The 21,572-nt window shown below is 53.7% G+C and overlaps 1 protein-coding gene across 3 annotated transcripts in view; it reads right to left on the minus strand.

The window, feature by feature from the left end:
- The window catches only part of SCUBE1 (signal peptide, CUB domain and EGF like domain containing 1), a 129,107-nt gene that overhangs the window by 87,743 nt on the left and 19,792 nt on the right, over positions 1–21,572 (minus strand). For all 3 annotated transcript variants that reach the window (XM_074326508.1, XM_019715035.2, XM_019715037.2), the window contains exon 3: positions 21,004–21,132. In XM_074326508.1, the coding sequence (XP_074182609.1) occupies positions 21,004–21,132 (129 nt within the window). The remainder of the gene's footprint in view (positions 1–21,003; positions 21,133–21,572) is intronic.

A 21,572-nucleotide genomic window follows, 5' to 3' on the forward strand; every position in this document is an offset into this window, starting at 1 on the left:
GGGCCCCACGGGAATCCCTCCCCACCGCCAAGCACCCCAGAGATGAGCATCGAAGTTGGCTGGGTGGGGCTAGCAGTCTCCCTGTCGTCAACAACAGCCGGCCAGGCCTAGCTCTGGCACTCTCGTAACAAATCTGCACCACAGCTCCACACCAGAGGCACTATTCGTAGTGATCCAATTCTCAGGTGAGAAAACTGAGGCCTAGAGAAAGGCAGAGACTTGCCCAAGGCTAGAAAACAGGCAGAAGGAGGATCTGAAGCCCAGTGAGTCTGGGTCCAAATCCCTTACTCTGCTCTTCCGCGATTCGGCTTCTTTGAAGGAGCGCACGTCTCCAAAACCCAGTGCGAAAGCCCTCTCCTCTTCAGTCTTCCCGATGCCCAGCAGAATTCGCTTGCCCCGGCCTCCCAGACCAGGTGTACCTTTGTTCACGACTTCCTTCCTCTGCACTGGACCTAGAGCTTGGTCACCCTGTCTCTGCTCTAGGCTGAAGACAGACCTGAGTCTCCTTTATATCCTCGCACCCAGCAGAGGGTCAGGTGGAGTGGGTGCTCAGATGTCAGCAGGAGAAACCGAATGGCACACGTGTGCTTACACACACCAGGGACAGGGAGCTCACTACCATACAAGGCCAATCCACTGGCGCACAGCACTGTTCTGATTCCTTTGGGGGACGTAAAGGGGGCTCATTCAAGGCTCTCCACAGCCTTCCCACTGTGTGCAGGGAGGGCCCTGAGCAGGCTTGTTTCCAACCCGTGATCCGTGATCCCGGAGCGGGGCTCTGGGCGGGGTAGGGAAAGTGCAATGCTTCTGAATCCAGCTCAAGGTCCTTCATCTTTATTTATGGCCACAGCTGAATACTCCCAGAAGCCAGAGAGCTCCTCGGCAAAGGGACTTAGCTACAAAGCAGAGAGGAGGCCCCGTGGGTTCTGGGGCAGACTAGAGCAGGCTCTTCTCAGGAAATCCTTTCAATTGGCAGCAAAGGCACTAAAGGATGTAACATGGAGAAAGCGCCCTGAAGGCCGCAGCTCTGTAAGGGTTCCGCACGGGCTTCTCACGGGCTGCCTAGACCAGCCAGCTCACCCTCGAGAAGGCATCGCGCCCTGGGGCTGACGGAGCTCCTAAGTCTTCTGGGCCAGGGGTGGGGTGGCAGACAAGGGTGCTGGAAGGGAAGGAGGTTGAACTGCGGCCGCTTCCTGACGCGGGGACCCTGGCTGCTGGGGCTGTCACACACCCTCAGAAACAGATCATTCCAGTGTGGTCTGCGATAAAACACAGCTCCTTGCAGGCTGCTGCCCAGCGCCCGGCGCACAGCGAGTACGCACTCATTCAGCCACAGCTGAGGGAGGATGGAAGATGGGAAGGAAGGAAGGACTAGGGTGCCAAGGAGGACAAAAGCTCCAGCTCTGCTCGGCCCCCACCCAGCGATCCAGGCCTGAGAAGCTTCTTATCTGCAAAGCCCCCTTCTGCGGCCCCTCCCATACGCAAGCGGTCACCAAGGCTGTTGACTTTCCCTCACCACCTTGCCCATCTTTTTCACCTCCACGCCCATGGCACGGCCCTGGCTTGGGCCAAGACCTCTCCCTACAGGCACAGTGGACATACTTCTCCTGGATCCTGGCCTCCAGCCTCTCTCTCCCAATCCCAATGGCCACCATGAGGACTCTAGACAGAACAGGGGACAGTGCGCTGGCACCAAAGATCAAGTCCAAATGGGGTCTCTGCGGTCAGGTGCCCCCGCCTCCCTCGGCGGCACCCTCCATGAGCACAGGTCTGGAAGCTGCGATGGGGACACACAGACATCAGCTGTGACCCCTAGTCATCTCTGCTCAGTGTAACCACCACTCACGGACAGACAGTGGCCACCCCCACCCCTGCCAGACACTGAAGGGTCAAGTCTGGGATGGGCCCACGGGCTATAAAGGAAATGGCTGTTTTCCAGCAAGGTGGGTTTCCAGAGCAGACACCAATGGGTTGGAGGTCAATGTGCTTCCGAAAGGCCTCTGCAGGCAGGACTGTGGTTTGCCAACGAGGCCTGCTTTTGGCCCAAGGTGCTGCTGTTTGTTTTTATTAATAGCTGGCTGTTAGTCCTACCTTGGACCAAGAATCCAGGTTTGCAGTTATTTATAATAACTAAAAATTACTTCTGGATCCAGCTTTGGTTGCTTTGTGTTTCCCATGGATGTTTTACGATTTGAAACAGAGACTCTGTGTTCTGCCCGGACCCCACCCATGTTTTCCTGGCTGCCAAGAGCCTACTGTGTGTCAGGCTCTGTGCCCGGCTCTGGCAGCCCAGCTCCCACCAAGGGTCCTGGAGCAGAGGCAGAGGCGCCAGCCATCTTAGGAACCAAACTCAACCTCCAACCCTGAGAACTCTCTCCCGGCCCCTGAGGGCTGAGGCCCCAGCCCTCCCCGGCTCCTTTCAGAAGGGAGGCTTAGGCCGAAAAGCCTCTTGGCTATTGAGCGGCTCTTGCAAAATTGCATTTGATGAGTTAAGTGTAAATAAATGAGAACCAGATGGATTAGATTTCGGGTAAAATACACATGGGTCTTAGAGCTTTGGGGCCTGGGTTCTGCCAGATCCAGGACACTCCCTAAGCTGTCAGAGATGCTGGCACAGGCAGGCAGGAGGTATGACTGGGGTCTCCCGGGACCTGTCTACTTCCTGGTCTGGGCATTAGCTGGGCCTTTTCTGAGGCTCCTAACTCCCCAGCAGGTCGGCTATGTGTGGAAGACACAGGGTCCCTGCTGCAGCCCTGATCTGTCACTGAGCTTCTCAGGCTGGGCCTGACTCCAAGATCAGGGCTGGGAGAAGAAGCACACGAGTGGTGGTGGGCAGACTTTCCTGACCTGCAAATCCACTGCTCACATCTAGACCTGAGCAGCCAGCCCAACGGAGGCCAGCGCTCTGCTGAAGTCTGCTGGCCCTCAGGGTCTGGTCACCACATCCCTCATCCCGGCCTCCCTTGGTCATGGCTGCCTGTGGTCCCCCAGCGACGGCTGAGCAGCAAGGAACATCTCTAAGGACTGGAGTTTGCTGCCCAGCTGCGACTGCTGACCGCTCCTCTTTACAATGACCCGCATGTGGTCTCCCTGTGACCGCTATGTATCCATCCTGTTTCTTGTCCTTTAAGTCACACCAGGTGGGGTACAAGATTCAGTGAATAACTTGCTGTGTGGCCTTGGGCAGGTCACTTAACCATTCTGGGCCTTGGTTTCTTTCTCTATAAAACAGGGATCCGAGTACCTGAAGTTGAATTAAAGGAAGTAACAGGAGGCAAAGCACTTAGCACAGGCCTAGCATACACATTCCACACAGAAATGTCAGCAATGATGAACAGGCCCCTGCCGGCATCCAGGGAATCCCAGGCATGAGCGCCTCTGGGGTTTGGTGAAGTCCCTTCCCAACTGGAAAAGGGACAACAAGCCGCCTCAGAAGGCAGTGCTCAGTCTCGCCCTGGCCTTCCGGTTTCCACGTGCAGCAGCTCCAGCTCCTGGAACGGCTCCCTGCTCGTTGTTCTGGCCTGCTCACCACGGGGGGTGGGGGGACCCCCTCTCAGGTGCTTAATGTTGGCCCAGCACTGGACACAGGGCCGTGCGTGTGGCCTGCTCGGGGCTGTGGGACAAGCCCCACCCGTTCATGCTCTGCACATTCCACCTCTTTTATTTCTCCGGTCACTTACTCTTGTTGAGACATAATTCACATTACATAAAAGTCACCATCTTAAAGGGTCTACTTCAGTGGTTTTTAGTATATTCACACGGTTGTATGAACATCACCATGACCTAGTTCTAGAACATTTCTATCACCCCCCAAAAGATGCCCAGTATCAGTTAGTCCCAATTCTCCCCTCCCCCAGCCCCCGGCAACCACCCGTCTACTTTCCATCTTTACGGATTTGTCTATTTTGGACATTTCACATAAAATACGGAATCATACAATGGGTGGCCTTTTGGGTCTGGCTTCTTTCACGTAGCACAGTGTTTTCAAGGTTCATCCGTGTTGGAGCCTGCGTCAGTGTTCCCTTCCTTTTATGCCCGAACTCTACCCTATCACACGGCTGGACCAGCTTATCCACTGACCAGTTCATGGCCATTTGGATTATTTCTAGTTTTTAGCTATTATGGCACATGCTGCTATGAACGACCACGCTCAAGTCTGTGTGTGGACGTGTTTCAATTCCCTTGGGTCCACACCTGGGAGTGGCACCGTGTGGGCACATGGCACTTCTGCTTTGGCGCTCTGAGGAACGGTCAGATGGGTTTCCACAGTGGCTAGTCACCAGGTTACTTTCCCACTAGCAAAACAGGAGGTCTCCAATTTCTCCACAGCCTCGCCAACACTTATTTTCCATTGCTTGTGTGTTTAAAAAATCATAACCACCCTAGTGGGTGTGAAGTGGTGCCTCATTACGCTTCAGACTTGCATGTCCCTAACTAGGGACGCGGAGCATCTTTTCATGGGCTTGTGGTCCAGTCATGTACCTTCTTTGGGGAAACGTCCATTTAAATCCTTTGCCCATTTTAAAATTGGGTTATTAGTCTTTTTTACTGTTGAGTGGTAAGAGTCCTTTCGACCTCACCAGATATGTGGTTGGCAGGGACACAGTCTCTCATTCTGTGGACCCGAAGGCCTTCAAGACAGCACTCTCCCCTGGGAGCTCAGTGCACCTGTGGGGCCGTGCTGGTGAGGCCTGGGCTCCTCTAGGGAGCCCGGGAGATGTCACCCTGTCCCATAGCTTTACCAGTCACCTATTTACCTCCAGGCCTGTCTGCCCCACCTGCTCCAGACTTAGGCACCCACGGCTGAGCCGGCACCCGCACGTGGATGGCCAGCAAACTTAACCCAGTCCACGCAGAACAAAGCAAAGCCTGGCCCCACCCTCAGCTTTCCCACCTCAGCCAAGGGCAGCACAACCCGCAGGGGCTTCAGCCAAAACACCTGGACGCGATCTTGATCCCTCCCTTCCCCACTCCCCACATCGAATCCCTTAGCAGGAGCAGTCCTACCAGTGCCATCTGCAAATAAACCCCTGAGTATGATGACATCTCACTTCCTGACATGGGATCGCTGGGACCAGCCCCCCTGCTCTCTAGTCTGGATGACTGGGGTGGCCTCCCCACTGGCCTCTCTGCTCCACCTTTGTCCCACCGCCCTACACAGTGACTGCTCAGTGTCAACCAGTTGTGCTAGTCCCCTGCTTGAAAGCCCCAAAGGCTTCCTCGCTCGCTTCAAATACAACACAAACTCCCTTCCCTGCCAACAAGGCCCAAGTGAACTGCCTGCCACTCCTCCCCCAGCCTCCTCCCTGCTCACTGGCGGCCCTGCTGTGCTTGGACCACAGCTATCTCTGTCCCCATCTCGGGGCCTGTACTTGCTGTTCCTCTGACCAGAATGTTCTTCCCTGATCTTGGCACAGAGGGCTCCTCCTCAATCCGACCTCAGCTCTCAGTCACCTCCTCAGGGAGGCTCTTCCTCACCACCAGACCTAACGCGGCAGACAAATCACCCCATCACATCATCCTACCATCTCCCCGGCACTTCCATTTACCTGGTGCCTCCCCAGAGAACACAGAGTCCTTGAGAACAGGGGCCACGCCTGGCTTGAGCATCGCCCTATCCCAGGGTTTTAAACGTTCAAGGGGCACATAACCCACGTTTGTGGACCGGGTGACTGACTGAGAACTACGGAACGTGGTTGGGGAGGTGCCTGTGGGCCAGAGGCTCTGGCTCTTGGCCTGTCCCATCAGGCATGAGCTGTGTGGCCCCAGAGGGGCTGCTCAGTGAGGCCCTGGAGCTCCAGGAGCCAGTCAAGGAAGGCAGCTCTGGACGAGTGATGGCGTGGGCACTGGCTGGTGGTTCCCCAGGTGGCAGAGGCCATTAGCTCATCAGGGGGGCAAGTGAGGGCTGGTCAGAGAAGAGCTGTGCGCATATATTTGCTGCCTCAGCCTTGCCTGAGGTGAGCCCCATCGTGGGGTGAGTACAGCCCTGCCTGTGGGGAGCTTATGGAGAGATCAGGAGGGAGAGGAGCAGATGTCCTCAAACACTGGCACCCTGGGCGCTTGTGGTCCTCAGTAGAGGAACGGAACCGCACGGGGCTCTAGGCACGTCAGTGAGGCCGAACGTGTCAAGCTTTGTCAGCGCCTTCACTGGTACAAGGACCCAGATCATCAGTGAACGGAAGCCTCTATAACTGGGCAGTGCTCCAGGAAGCAGACGGAGGGGTCAGGGTTTGGAGACTGTGGGGTGACCTCTAAATGACACTTCGATGACCTCTGTCTAGGCCACTTACGGCAAGACCAGCTCTTCCTTTAGTCTCTCAAGTGTGGGAAGGAGAGGCGGCTGTAGGAAGGGCACCCACATGCCCGAGCCCCTGCTGTGTGCCAGGCATGCTCATCCCATGGTCTCATGAGCCTCAGCCCGGGCGGGAGCCGTGTCATAACCAGGAGCCCTGAGCACCAAGTGGCCTGCCCTCGGTCACCAATGCGGGAGTGACAGAGCCAGCATGGGACCTGGACGATTTTGCATCCTCACCCTTGGGCCTCTGACAGTACAGCTGTGAATGAGATCCTGGCTGGACATCTGTGGGAGGCACTGGCGTTTTAAAAAATTTCTTTTGATGGGGATAAGAATGGAGGACTGGAAAGTGGGAAGGGAGGCAAACCAAACAAACAAATCATGGAACCAAAGCGAGAAGCTCTAAGAAAAGAAAGGGGAAATGCTCTGACAGGCGTCTTGATGAACATCCTCAGAAATAAAACAGGCCCAGCTGGATGTGATTACCTCCACGGGCTGCGGGTGGGGTGGGCAGGGCGACCCGCTGCCTTGGGAAAAACTCCACTGAGCCCAGGAGCCCCCGAGGCTGCCCTGGTTGGCCCGGGTCCTCTGGCCATTCCATCACGCCTGACTCCAGCCAGATCGAATGACTCACTCCCAGCATTAACTTCCCAGCCTTGGGGAGTATTGCCCGGGATTCTGAACCTTTGGGCATCAATTCTTCTCGACTAAATTCAGCATTTTCTTCCACCTTCCAAACTGGTGAGTGTAAAAGCCAGGACTTTCCACTTGCCGGCTACTGTGGGAGCTTCCCGGAGACCCACTCTCTACCTCCTCCCTGCCAGCACCCACGCGGGAGTTCTTCGTGAGTGTGGGGGGCCCCCAGCACACCCCAGAGGCATGGCCTCCTGCCCCCATCCTGCGATGGCTCCTTAGCAGGGCTGCCTGTGAGCTGGCTTGTTCCTTCCCCCACTCAGCAGCCCCTCGTTAACAGGCCCGGATGGGTCATGTGGCCGCAACACCACTGAGAAACGATTTTGTGCCAAGAGAGTCAACACAGTTAAGAGAGGGGCTGCAAGAGGGCAGAGGTGGAGGGCTGAGTGTGGGCACCAGGGAGCTTTGTGGCACAGGGGGCCCTGAGCTTGGCTGAGCACTGGAAAGCCCACCAGGCCTCCCCATGGCCAAGCCCACCCTTCCCAGCTCAAGTTCCTTTCCATGGCTTCCCTCCCCTCAAGAACCCAGCATGGCTACCATCACTTTCCCAATAAAACTGTTTGCTTATTTAAAAATTAGAATTTATGAGGAATTTTGAAAAACAGTTAAAAAAAGGATCAATAATCATACACTCTAGTTACAAGCACAGTCATGAACGTCTGTTTTGTTCCTCTCTTCGTGTGCCGATTTTCTCCTGGTGTAATGCGTCACTCTGTACGTGGCCTTTCCACCCTTCCTCACTTAAAGTTGTCAGTGCACTTTCTGCGCTGGGCCCCAGTCCTGACCGCCCTTCTTACCTGCTGTCCGTCTGGTCGGCAGGTGACCCCCGCCCACCTTATCCCTCATGCACTTGTCTCTACTCCACCCTGTTACTAATCTCCCCGGGAAGGGACCCAGGGCAGCCACAGCCCTTCACACTTTAGGCATTATTTCCTCCACATGGTGGGTCAAAGCCGTGAGCGTTACACTTCACTCACAGCTGGACCCCATTAATCTGATTCCCCCCTGAAACTGAGCTTGCATGAGCAATTGCCTCAACTGAAGTCATCTTTCTAACGCCTACATCTTCCCCCAGAAAACATCCATGAGTAGCCACACGCATTCGTTCACTCACTCACTCACTCACCGAGGACGCAGGGCCTCGCACTAGTTCAGTGAATAAGCCATGAACATGAGGTCAAGGCCTGCCCTGAGAGAGCTGCCCATCCGGCGGGAGAGAGAGGTAGTGAGGCAGATACAGGGCAACTGCTGACTGGGGTGAGCAGCCGGGATTGGGAGCCTCTAAGCGGCGTGGGGATCCGCGCAGGGAGAGGTGTGTTTGGTGGTGAGATGCAGTGTGTGCGTGCATGTGTGCGGTGAGGTTGGAGCAGCTTGTGGGGACCTAGTGGGTGATGAAGGAGGGGCTGGGAGCCAGGCTTGAGTCTGTGACGTGCCTAATATGCAGCCAAAGGTGACCCCTGTGTCATGCAGTGTCTCTGGTCCCGCTCCCCGCACAAGAATGCAGGACATGGTGAGGCCAAAAAGGAACAACAACGGAGCCATAGGTAGGGGAGTCATACCACTATATTCTCGCTGGCAGCTGGGTTGGAGGCACAAAAGCAAACATCTGTCAGTACACCAATGAGAGGTCTTCCTGCACCCCAGTCTCGCCGGTGGCCGGGCGAGACACAGGAAGTAGGATCCACACACTCCACAATCCGCCATCCACGCTTGCTAACCCCACTTGCTAGGCGCAATCTGCTGTCCGCTTCTCTGCCAACCAACCCGCCAACCAACCCCCCAGCATAACCACGGCAGTTATATTAGTGGCTAATGGCTAACCGGCAACAGCTGCTGGCCACCCAGCCACAGCGGATGGCCATCTGATCACAGCTGATGGCCATCCAATAACCAAGCCAGTACCTTTCCACGTGAGGCCAAGAGCCCAGAAACTGCTCTCTGGGACTCTGTCCCCACTCCCTGACACTGCTACATTTGCAGGTTTAAATCTCCAGGTCTCAGACCCGGAGAGCATTTAGAGCTCTTGGCTCTGCTGACAGAGACCACTGTCTACTCCTGAGCCTTTCCCACCTCTAGGCTTTGCACATGGCGCCCCTCCTCACCTCACCCCATCTCTACCCCCACCTGATGACCTTTCACTCATTGCTGGCAGGACAAGTCAGTCCCCACCCCTGCTCCAAATACTTGGTTTCCTATTAATTACACCAAGGACGCCATGTTGGGAGTATTTCTGCACACAGCCCAGAGCTCCCTAAGGGTGGGAGTCATGTTGAAATCATCTCAGGACCCGTTGACCTGGCAGACATGGGCACTCAGGGGGCATTTGCTGACCCAGAGGTTACAAATCATTTCTCCGAGGCATTTCTGCTACTCTAACCAGACAGCCGCAGCAGCAGCTCTCACTCAGCACCCACGGGCTGCCAGGCTCCCACATCCTGGGCTTTGATTCCAGTCCCACATCTCGGCTACACGATTACACATCCACAGTGAGAAAAGCTCTGATAGAACACCGGCGGGACAGCAGCACACAAACACCAATGCATGATCGTAACCATATAAAGTCAGGTCTGCACACAGATGATACAGGACAAGAACATTAGGACACAAAAAACTGTTGACCTGTTGGGGTGGCAAGCTAATGACGGAATTATTTTCTGTCTTTTCTATTGATTTCTCTGAGTGTTTCTGTATAATTATTCCATGTGTGGAAGATGGATCAGTAAACAGACCTCTTCAGCTCTGCGTGATGAGTATGGTGATTCTGGTCGGTCCAAGTGCAGGGAGGGGAGGAAGTTACCCTGCCCACGAGGGCCAAGGGGGAGGTGACTAAGGACAAACTGGGGCACTGGGAACAGGTAGGGGGAGACAGAAGGTTCTCCAGGCAGGGGGAAGCACAGAGGGCATGAGGTGCCTGGGGGCAGGCTGAACATTCGTACTGAGAGGAGGCGAGGCTGGAGTGGCAGGCAGTGTCCTGATCACGAGCGGCCAGTTGCCAGCTGAGGAGGCGAGACTCCCGACTGGCAACAGGGGACCCAGGAGGATCCTACCCAGAGGGGCCTCCACCAAGGCTTGTCCCAAATGACTTCACTAGCATCTGACCCCTTGGCAGCCAGCGGATAAGCCAAGGTGGCCTGTGGGATCCTGTCCCACCGTTAAGGTAGCACCTGGGGTCTTGCTAAAGACCCCAGACCAAGCCGCTGGGGTCTGCCATGATTACCCACCTCCCAAAAAACAAGGCATGCCAGCCGGGCACAGGGCATCTCTGCCAGTCGGTTATTTCCAGCTGCATGTGGTTGGGATAAGGTGGGTGACAGGGAGGGGTGCTGGGGCAGGCCATACACAGGGCTGGCTAATGGCCACTGCAAACAGCCGGGACCAGGCCTGCTGGTGCTGCGGAGGGGGGTCACTGCAGCATCCGTCCAGACGCAGCCAGGCCCAGCCAATGTCCAGGGTGACCCCAAACGCCATCCAGGGCCCAGGCCAGTCCAAAATAAGCAAGACTGTTGGCAGAGGGAGTGTTATGCCAGAGACTCTGGGACACCCTTATTTGTAGATAATGCCCCTTTTTAGGCACATGGCTCAGTTCTGGTTTGGGGCATATGTTCTGGTGGTAGAATATTTTTAAAGAGCCTTCACAAGACACTTATTTTTTGTTTATTTCTCAGAGTTCTGACCAAGCCTTTGGCACACAGACTGCAAACAAGAAAGATGAAGGAAAGTGTCTGCTGGCCTGGCCTGCCCTTTGCAACTGGGTGTTTCTCTTTGCTGTTTATGGATTTGGCATTCTCTGCCCAAAGCCACCAAATCGAGACCTATTCAGAGGTGGGCCTATTCAGCCCAGTCCGACCAATGGGAAGGGAGGCCTCATATGGTGATACAGCCCCTGACGTGAACATACAACCAGAGGGAGAGCGGGAAGGAGGATGGCCGAGCACGGCCCTGATGCCAACGGGTGCCCCCACGCTTCCACACAGGCCACTTTGGGTAGCCCCCTTCCGGGAACACCACTGCATCTCCTTCCGGGGTGAGAAAAGTGAGACTTGCCCCAAACCACTGCTGGGAAGGCAGCTGGGAGCCAAGGCTCGACGTGTCTGATTTCCAAGTCCCCGCTCTGCTGCCGTGAACAAAACCCCATGAGATCTGAAAACCACTGTTGAATCCCATCCCTTTATTTCACATATAAAGGGGAAACTGAGGCACAGAACGGCAGGGAGTTTCCCAAGGTTCCCAGCAAGTCCCGACTCTTGGCCCACGGCCCCTTCCCCCCAGCACCCACCTGGCCCCTGCTGTAAGAAGCTCCCTGCTGCTCTGCCCACACCCCAGCCCTGTCCCCAGCGCTGAGCTGGCCACGGGCATGAGGCTGTAGGATGCCACTGCTCCCCGGCCTGAGTCTCCATCGGTCCACCTCCCTACACCGACTCCAGCAGCTCCCTGGTTCTGGAGCGATGTGGGGAGAGAAGGAAGCCGGTTTATAAAGACGAACACAGCATCCAATGTGTTTCTTTTTCTCAGGCCAAAGAATTTCCATCAGATTAAAGTTGTTAAAAGCCGAGAGGAGAGGCGGGCCTGAATCTGACCTGTCCTTCGACAGCAAATCCCTCCAACCAAGCGTGTTTAGATCACCTGAATGTGGGCCAAGAGTGGGGCAGGGGGGGCAGGGGGCGTAAATAAAGAGAACAGGAAGGAATCTCTCGAGTTTACCTTAAAGAATATTGGTGTTTATGGAGTAACTATATGACTGTCCAAAGCTGTTTAGTTTTACATTAAAATGGTCAGCATTTTTTTTCCCCAGCAAGAAATGCTTTTGAGCTGTTGAAGTATAAAGACAAATAAACAGAGGCAACTCGAGCCTTCATTAAGGGTTCAAGGGAGCAACACATTGTGTCCAGCTGTCCTCCAGGATGCAAGGGGGTGCCTTCAAAAGGGGGGAGGCAGCGCGGCCCTTTCATCCAGGCAGGGACCGGCCCAGCACAGGGAGAGCCGTGACTGCTGTGCCAGGAAACATCTGAACGTCTGTGGTGACTTCCTCCCACGTGTGCAGCTGGGCTCCTGCGCTCTGTCGGAGTCCCCAAGTCCCTCTCTTCTCCTCTCCTCCCTTTGCGTGGTGGCCTCTGGTGTCACCTGCTCGTCCACCTCCTCATCTGACGCTAACAGATAGGGATCTGCCCATGTTGTAGAGAACAAAACAGACTCGGGAAGAGGTGATGTGCGTCCAAGGTCACAAAATGAGTAAGTGGCAGAGCTGGGAGTGGAAGCCCGGATGCCGGGTGACCCCATGTCAATGAATGAGCACAAGAACCAATGCAAGCGGCTGGGAGAGCTTTGTGCCTGGGCGGGTGGCGCACAGGGGCCCCGGGCGGGAGCCCCAGGTGGGACGTGAGGGCTTCATAAGCAGCCCAGAGCCCAGGCTCGTCCCCTGCATCTTTGCCAGCTCAGAAAATGCGTCCATCTCCTCTAAAAAGTGTCCTGACTCTGCACACGAGGAATACGTGATAATTAGCTAATTCACATCCGTGGAGCAGGGCACTGCGGTGTGTGCTTTACAAAGCTTAGCTTATTCGGTCTTTCATGTCCCTGTCAAAGAAGCACTGCTATTAACCCCACCCGACAGGTGAGGGTACTGAAGCCCAGAGAAGAGAAGTGACTTGCTCCAGGCCACCCAGTAAGTAAGTGATGGAGCCAGGATTCCAAGCTGGGCAGGCTGGTAATACGTCATCCATCCCCTAATCTCGGGCTCCCAGCCCAGGACATGGCACAGGACAGGAGCTCATGAAATCCTTATGAAACGAGTGAATGTTAGGCTCTCTGGCTTTCAATGCCATCCAGAAGCTTGAGCTCTCACATTCCACCCCACCCCACCCTGACCTGACTACTCTAGCCTTCTGAACTTGTACATTATTTCCATTTGGATGGCTGTCGATCATCTCAGATTGAACTTGGCCAAACTGACTCTTGGGTCTACCCCTCTCCCCCCTCTAAAATTTGTCACCCGACACAGCTGGGCAGAAATTCCAGGCGAGAAGCTAGCAGTCAGCCTCCATTCCTCTTCCCCGTACCTCTTACATCTAATCCATCAGCAACGCCTGTAGGCTCTGTTTGCAAATTATATTCTGAATTCAACCATTTCTCATCACCTCCGCCATTGTCACTCTGGCCTCGGCCACCCACATCTCTGACCCAGGCCACCACAGTGATCTCTCTTATTCCCTGTAATACATCCTCTACTTAGCAGCCAAAAAGCAAATCCCTTTTAATTAAAATGTCAATCAGACTATGTCAATCCCTGTGAAAATGTCCACGGCTTCCCAGCTAATTTAGAATAAAATCCCAACGCCCTTCCAGGGCCCCTGTGACCCAGCCCTGCCACTTCCCAACCTCATCTCCACTCTCCCCCCCTCCCTCCTGACCCCTCCAGGCACATTGACCTGTTGCCAGACTCAAGGAGCTTGTCCCCATCTTGGGACTCTGCACTTGTCCTTCCCTTTTGCCAGGAGGAAAGATCTTCCCTAGATTTTGAAACAGTGGCTTCCTCCTCCTCACTGAGGCCCCCTCATCGTGTCCCCTCCCCTTAAACGTGGGCAGACCTTGTAAGCACCTTGACCGGTCGAGAGTGGGGGAAGTGACTTCTGAGGTTAGTCTGTAGAAGTTCTGTGCACTCGTGTCTTGTTCTCCTGGGACCCAGCCTCCATGCTGTGAGGGAGCCCACACCAGCCCATGTGCAAAGACCGTAGGGCAGGCTGCCCGCTAGTGTTCTGGCCGGCAGCCAACATCGACCACTAGACATCAGCCAAGAAGCATCCAGACCATTCCAGCCCCTGCCTTCACGTCCTCCCAGCTGAGGCCCCAGACACGTGGAACAGACACAAGTCGTCCCTACTGAGCTCTGCCTGAGTTCCTGACGCATAGAATCCACAAGCAGAATAAAAGCACGTTTTATACAACCAAGTGCAGGGTGGCTTTTCATGCAGCAATAGTATTAGAATACCATCCGATCCAACGCCAGCACCCTTTCCCCCATGACTGTCTATCACTTTATTTTGTTGTATTATTTCTCACCGCAGTTGACCTGACTGAACTTACTTTACTGAGCTGCATGTTTACCGGCTTCTCCCTTACTATGTAAGCTCCTAAGTGTGGGGACGTTTTTGCTTTTGTTCACCACTCACTGTATCTTCAGCACGTCAAACTGGATCTGGCACATGGCAGGTGCTCAGAACAATTTGCTGCAATAAACAAATGCATGAAGACGAGGTGGAAGGCTTTAGTGTCACTGCGAATTAGAGGATCTGTCATTCGAGTCGTGAATATATCTTTCTCACGCACCTGGGAGTCCTGTGACAGATGCCCCATATAATTCACCTTCATCTCTGCATGTGCCAGGATGGGGGTTCGCTGGGATGGAGGACCCAGGCTACAGGCACTTTTACAGATTCGTTTATTCATTCATTCTACAAATATTTATCATATGCCTACCACATGCCAGACACGCACTAGGGCCCGAAGAGGTAGACGAAGAGATAAATGAGACAACTTCTGCTTTCAGGGGAGGAAGAGGGGACCCCGGCACAGATCCACAGTGGAGGTGTATATAACGCGTCACAGAAGACTTTGGAGCAAAGGGAGATGCGGGTTGGGTCTCAAATGACAAGTGAGCGGGACCTCACCAGGCCCAGGCTCAGTGAGGGGTCACAGCTGTAATGAGCAGGGACGTGGAGAGGGACTCGATGGGTTTAAGGGAGGCTGGGCCAGAGGGCACCTCTGTGAGAGAGAAGGGGCGAAGAGGCTGGTAGGGCCCCAGCCTGAGGGGCCTTGTGAGCTAACCGGCTATGAATTGGGAGCTGCTGTGAGTGAAGGGAGCCGCGAGACAGGGCGCTGTGTGGTCACTGGGGCTAAGACAAGGTCTGGAAGGAAGCTCGGGGGTGACACAAACACCCGTGGGCGGGGAGCTCCTGCCTGCCTGGCCTGGGGAGGCCGTCTCAGCTGTGGGGAGGAGGTGCCCGCCGTTGGGTGAACTCTCGGGAGTGCCTGCCCTTTGCCCTTTGGCATGCCTCGCGCCAGCCTGGCTTGGCAGATACTGGGATTTCTGGATGCCCTCAGTGACTTCCAAACTTGCAGGGGATGCATATGTAACATCCCGCCGAAGGAAGTCCCTTCCTGAACCCAGCCAGCTTCCCAGAGTTGGCACTGTTCCCGGAGCCATGGGGCAGGGGTGGGCAGTGGCTTACGGGCTTGAACTGGCAAAGAAATGCACAGTCTTGGGCTCTGTTCCCAGCTCTACCACTGCTGGCTGTGTAACCTAATGTGGGCCACTCTCCCTCTCTGAGCCTCGGTTCCCTCATTTGTAAGACAGGGATACCAATGGCTTCTGCCCATGGATGCTGTGAGGACTAAATGAGACAACATGAGCACAACATTCTGGGCATCTCGGCACACAGCAGAGATTCAACCAAAGTCCCCTCATCTCACCTAAGTGGAGCTATCTACCTAGCACAAAGCCAGTCATATAGTAGGTGCTCAATAAACGTTAATGGGAAAGTAGTGATCTGGTGAATAAAACAACTTTCCTGCTCAACCTGGCTACAGATGACTTCTCTTCATCAGGGAACAAAAAGTGCCGAGCAGCCAAGTCCAAAATTCAAACTGTGAGCAACGTGAGAGACATATTTTTCAGTAAGTCAAGGTAGAGACTGGGGTGGAAGAAAACATCTGGCTAAGTGAACTAATGGCTTTAGAGAAAAAGGAGTCCTGCTTTGTGGAGACGGGAAAAAATTATCCACTGCTGGTTTTCATTTAGGATGAAAAAAAAATCGGATTCTATTAGCCTAAATATTGCTCTTATGTCCAATTGCATGGCGTTTGGAATAATATTTTTCAAACAGAACTACTGCTATTTCAAGTAATTACAATGCTAAAAGCAGTCATTTGGGGTTGAGCAAGGATCTCATCATGGTTTCAATTCCCTCTGGTGTCATTTTCTGTTATATTTGAGAAATTCCTCAATAAAGATGTCAAATAGAGAGAGGGTTTTGCTCCCCGGAGGACAGATTTGGCCACCCTCCAGGACACAGTCCCAGGCCAGCCATCTCCACAAGAAAATAATCTCGTTTGCTCAAAAGAAAAGAAAAGGTTCAACTGTGAAAACTTCAGCAAGAAAATAATCCTTAAGCCATCAGCCTCGCTTCTCTTAATTAACTCCGAATGCTTTTCAAACTCTACTAATCAGGATTTCGTCCAGCCATCATCCCTTTGGAATTCAACGGTGGTTGAGAGTGGAATGTTACAACCGGACAAGACTCTTGCCCAGACTTCTGGAGACAGAACAACAGGAGATGCAAATGGGCCCAACTGTCCCCGGTGGGTGATGGGTTGTGGGGTGGGGCTCAGAGTGACTGACCAGAACTGGTCAGGACTGCACAAGACAACGAAAACCTTCCAACCATCAGTCAGCTGCCAACACCCATCAGGGCAGGCTTCCGCTGGAAGCTTCATCAGGCAACACGATTCCTACTGAGACACAGCAGGTAGTTAAATGACCAAAGCTGATGGGTTGTGAGCAGCAGGGGGTGGTGGGGCTCGTAGCAAACGGGAGAGTCCACCCCAACCCACAGGGGACAGCTGCAGCACAGCTCCCGCCAGTTGCCACCAGTAACCACACCGAGACAGAGAGGCGCCCCTACCCCTGGGCCCTGCTTCGGGAGTCCCTCCTCTGCCCCCCGTGATGGCTGCAGCCCTCCCTCTGGAGTAAGGACTCCACAGGGGGTCATGTGCACCTGGAACCCACACCCAACCTTCTAGACCACTTTCTGGGTACTTGAGACCCTAAAATTCCCTGTCCAAACGGCTCCACACCTGTGCTCTGAGGGACAGACGACACTTAGGACCACGCAGTAGCAAAAGCGAAGGCAGTTTGAGGGCAGACAGCCAGTGCCTGCACATTCCGGTGTGTGTCCCAGGATGGAGCCGGGGCGAGGAAGGGGGTGGCAGTGGGCACTGCCCACAGTACCACTTTCGGGTACAAACTCCAAGGGTCCTGGAATTCTAAATCCCGGTCTAGCCTCCCAGGTTATTAGGAAGGAATACCTCTCAAGGTAGACTTCGTTGAATTATATTCTAGTTTTGAAGCTTCGTATTGACTTTTACATATGTAGCCATGGGGCTTCCGTTGTACTCCTGACAAAACCTCACAAATATCAGGGGCCAGGTGACGGTGACCAAGCAGGAACAATGTTGGAAACATAGATATTTATATGATATCCCTTGGTGTTTAAACACTGACAAATCATTCAATGACGAGGACGATGACACCGTGGGGATGAGCCCCGGGTGCAGGCTGGGTGAGGGCCACGGGCTGCCAGCTCGACACCTCTGCAACCGGAGGATGACAATATCTGGCACCTGCAGAATTTTCCACCAGCACGTGTAGCTTTCCACATCCACTCTCATATTTAACTGTCACAGGTATTACCCACCCCTTTCAGAGTTAGGAGAACTCAAGTTTGAAGAGTTTGAGTAACTGGTGCTGAAGCCAGGATCTGAGGCTACACTGTCACAGTCCAAGCCCAGCTTCCTCCTACAGCAGTATTTGTTTCCTCCAACATTCATCAAGCCTCTGGGGTCGCGCCACTGTACCTGGCATTTTCATGCCTACAGCATTTTATGGCTAAGGCTCTGAGAGGTCACGTGGTCAGTGTAGTTCCCGCCCGGATGGAACCACGGTCTGACTTCTCTAGAGTTGGAGTTTTGTCTTGAGAAGGAAAAAGCCCAGACAAAAAGAGTCTGTTGGGAAGGGTCTGCCCTCAGCCAAAAGCAGAGGGGGCAACAGAGAGAGCCTTTTCTCGGCTGCCATATGTGTGACGTAGAGCCGTCCGCAGCGGCAATCGGTGCTGGGGGGTGGGGGGGGTAGGGGAAGTCTTACCCAGTTCTTTAAATTAATCAGTCTAAAAGAATCCGTTGTGAAAATCATGTTGTTGAAACAAAGACCCACACAGGCTCTACTATTAGTATGGAGGCACTGGGGTACCTGTCCCAGCCAAGGACCCAAGGGGTTACAGACACCGGCGGGGTGCTGTGGCTAGGAGGGCAGCCTGGGTTCCGACACAGCCCAGGGAGTGCAGACTGAAGGCTCTGGACCCCACGAGGTCTCAGAGGCGTCAAACCAGCCCATTTCAATACATGTCTTCTGAAAGTCGGGGGCCAGATGGATGCCTGTTACGTTTTGAGTGCTCAGTGCACTCCGCTACACATGCTGCACCCACGATCTCATTCAATCTTGTAAGAACCCTAAAAAACAGGGACTGCGAATTCCATTTCACAAGTGAGGAAACTGAGGCACGAAGGTGAACTGACCGGCCAAGGTCACACAGCTGGTAACTTACAGAGCCAGGACTGGAGCCCAGAACTGGCCATCCCCAAGGTCTGTCCTCTTGACCACTGGGTGATACTGCCTATTGTCTCAAAGGGACTGTCAGCTCTGCCTTCACGGACAAATGGATTACTCCCTATCATCTGAAAAAGGGGCAAACAACTGGCAAAGCTAAGGGCTTATGCTTTGGGAGGATTCAATAGATAACACTTAGATGACAATTAACTTGGTTTCTGGCACAATAGATGTAGTACAACCCTAGTTCATTACAATCTAATTAAAGGCTCTGCCTATTTCCACAGCCCCACCTCCCACCATTCCTGCCACCCACCCTGAGGCCAACTCCAGGGACCCACACACCGCTGTCTCCACAGGCTATGCCCTCACCTCATCAAGCTGCTCCCCAACATCTGGAGATCCTGCTCAGGGCAACCCCCTCTCTTTAGCACTCCCCCCACCAAGGAGTTAGTCCCAAGTCCACCCAACCATCACTCCATGCAAGGGTAGCTCTTTGCAGGTCCCTCTGGGCTTCAAAAGCCTGTTGCCCAGACGTCCGTGTCAGCACTTATTGTGGTGTCATTACATGTTCACAGATCTGTTTCCCATAACAAGCTCATCTGAGATCCAACAGGCATTAAACAAAAACAGGCAGGGAATCGAAGGTAATACCCCACAAAGAGGAACAAGTACGGGCACACCCAGCTCCCTATGCGATGCACCAGCACCCAAGCGGGCACAGTGGCAGGGGAGCCCACTCCTTGCAGGAAGCACTGCACCAAAAGCCATAAAAAAGCCAAAGGATCCTTTGACCCAGGAGTCCCACTTCTGGGAAGAACTGCTGAGGGAAAAATAAGGAAAAAAAAGTTTCATTTCCAGAATCATCTCTAGATTCTGATGGTAAAAACAAACAAACAAATCAACAAAATAAGCAAACAATCTAAATGTCCAACCCCAAAGCGTGGCCAGGTCACCTAGAGTAATACTAATGCCTGTTGGTTGATTATTTGTACCTACTAAGTGCCAGTCACTTAATTCTCCCACAAACCTGGTGACGGAGGCAGCATCACGGTCCCTGTGTTACAGTGGGGAAGTCCGAGGCTCAGCGGTCCCCAAGACAGTCACAGCTACTGGGAACCCTTTGCTGGGCTCACTTGTCAGCCGTCCATGCATAATCTCGGTTACTGCTCACAACAGCCATGAGACAGCGGCTGTTCACATCCCCCCTTCGCCAATGACAAGTGACCAAGGCCCAGAGCTTGGTCCACAGCCACAGCCACTGCCCCATTCCTGCCAAGTCCATGGTCTCCTGCCCTGGGCTCCAGCGGTCGTGTCCCGGGTTCCTGAGCAGCCAGTGGCCGATGAGTGCTTAGGGGACCGGCACTTGTTTAGAGACCACGTGCTTTCAGCCATGAGATGTTCCTCTTGCTCTAGGCTGCAAACCACCTCGGTTATGGCTCGAATTATCCCCCCCAAAGATGTTGAGGTCCTCACCACCAGTATCTGTGAATGCAACCTTTTTGGGGAGGTAAGGTATTCACAGATGACCGAGTTAAGATGAGGTCATTAACACAATATGACTGCGTCCTTATAAAAAGGGGAAATGTGGACACAGAGATAGAAATGCACAGAGCAAAGACTATGTGAAAACACAGGGAGAACGACCCTACCAGTGAAGGAACACGCCAGGCTACCGGAAGCTGGGAGAGGCCTGGACAGGTTCTCCCTGAGAGCCCTCAGAAAGAAGAAATCCTGCTGACACCCTGACTTCAAATGTCTAGCCTCCAGGCAGTGAGAGATAAATTCTTTCTGTTTAAGAGACGCCTGTGGTTGAAGCCACTCAGTTTGTTCCTTTGTTATAGCAGCCCCAGGTTATTAGTCACTTATCAGACTATGCAGCAACTAGGAAAATGGGGCCATGATGTCAAAGGGAAAATCAAGGAACAAAACCATGCTGACCACCTGATCGCCACCACAGTGAAATCTCACCTGGGTGCAGAGAGAAGCCTGAAGGAAATATACCAGCATAAGGAAGAGGTGTGCTCAGTTTTTTGTCCCTGTTCTACATTTTTCCAATTTTATCCAGCAAGCAACTGGCTTAAAAAATATATATTTGAACCATGAGAATCTGGAGGTATCTAAGAATCCTTGTTATGAGATGAATTGTGCTGCCCCAAAATTGATACATTGAAGCCCTAACCCCCCAGGACCTTGGCATGTGACTGTATTTAAGGCAGGGCCTTTACAGAGGTAATTAAGTTAAAAAAGGTTAGGATGGGCCCTATTCCAATACAACTGGTTTCCTTATAAGAGGAGATTAAGACACACACAGAGACACCAATATGTGTGTGCACAGAGAGAGGACCATGTGAACACCTGGTGAGAAGGTGGCCATCTGCAAGCCAAGTCGAGACGCCTCAGGAAAAAACCCAAACAGCCAACACCTTGACCTCAGACGTCTACCTTCAGAACAGTGAGGAAATAAATTCCTGTTGTTTAAGCACCCCCAGTCTGTGCTTTTTTGTTATGGCAGCCCCTGCACAGTAACACAAGGAGGTAAAGGAGAGCAAACCTTCCCACAGCCCCCAACCCTGCAAGCTGGAGCTGAGAAGCAGGCAGGCGTGCCTCGCGGGCAGGGCACGGCGGCAGCACTCACCCAGACAGTTGTGTCCGTCGTGTGCCAGCATGAAGCCGTCAAAGCAGGTGCACCTGTAGTTCCCCGGGATGTTGATGCACTCGTGCACACAGCCCCCATTGTAGTAGTCATTCTCACACTCGTCGATGTCTGCAAAACGAGGGGCAGGAGAGGTGTCAGAGGAAGAGCCTGGGGTCCCCTCTGCCCCGACTGCTAAAGCCACCTGGACATGAGTGGCTAGCGGATCACCCAACAGGCAGTCACTAGAGTCCTTGCTGGGGCCCGAGGACCCAAAGGTACCAGGATGAAGAGCCTGGCTCTGCAGCACGGCTGGCCAGCACCTTGACGGCAGGGCCACGTGGCAGGCCATGCAGGGCGCCTGCCAGCTCCCACCACAGTGCAGCAGGTAAGAGTCAGACCCAGTAGCGTCCCTCGAAAGCCTCTTAACAATAACAGCATGTGGGGACCCTGTGTAAAATCCCCCCAAACTGACTCTCTTTAGCCTATTCGAAAGCCTCCCAGAGATGGAGAGCTCATTACTTGGGAAGCAGAGGGTATTAAATAAAATGAACTTCGCATACCACCAAAAA

The sequence above is a fragment of the Rhinolophus sinicus genome, linkage group LG02 (assembly GCF_036562045.2).
Source record: "Rhinolophus sinicus isolate RSC01 linkage group LG02, ASM3656204v1, whole genome shotgun sequence".
In the NCBI taxonomy this organism is placed as follows: domain Eukaryota; kingdom Metazoa; phylum Chordata; class Mammalia; order Chiroptera; family Rhinolophidae; genus Rhinolophus; species Rhinolophus sinicus.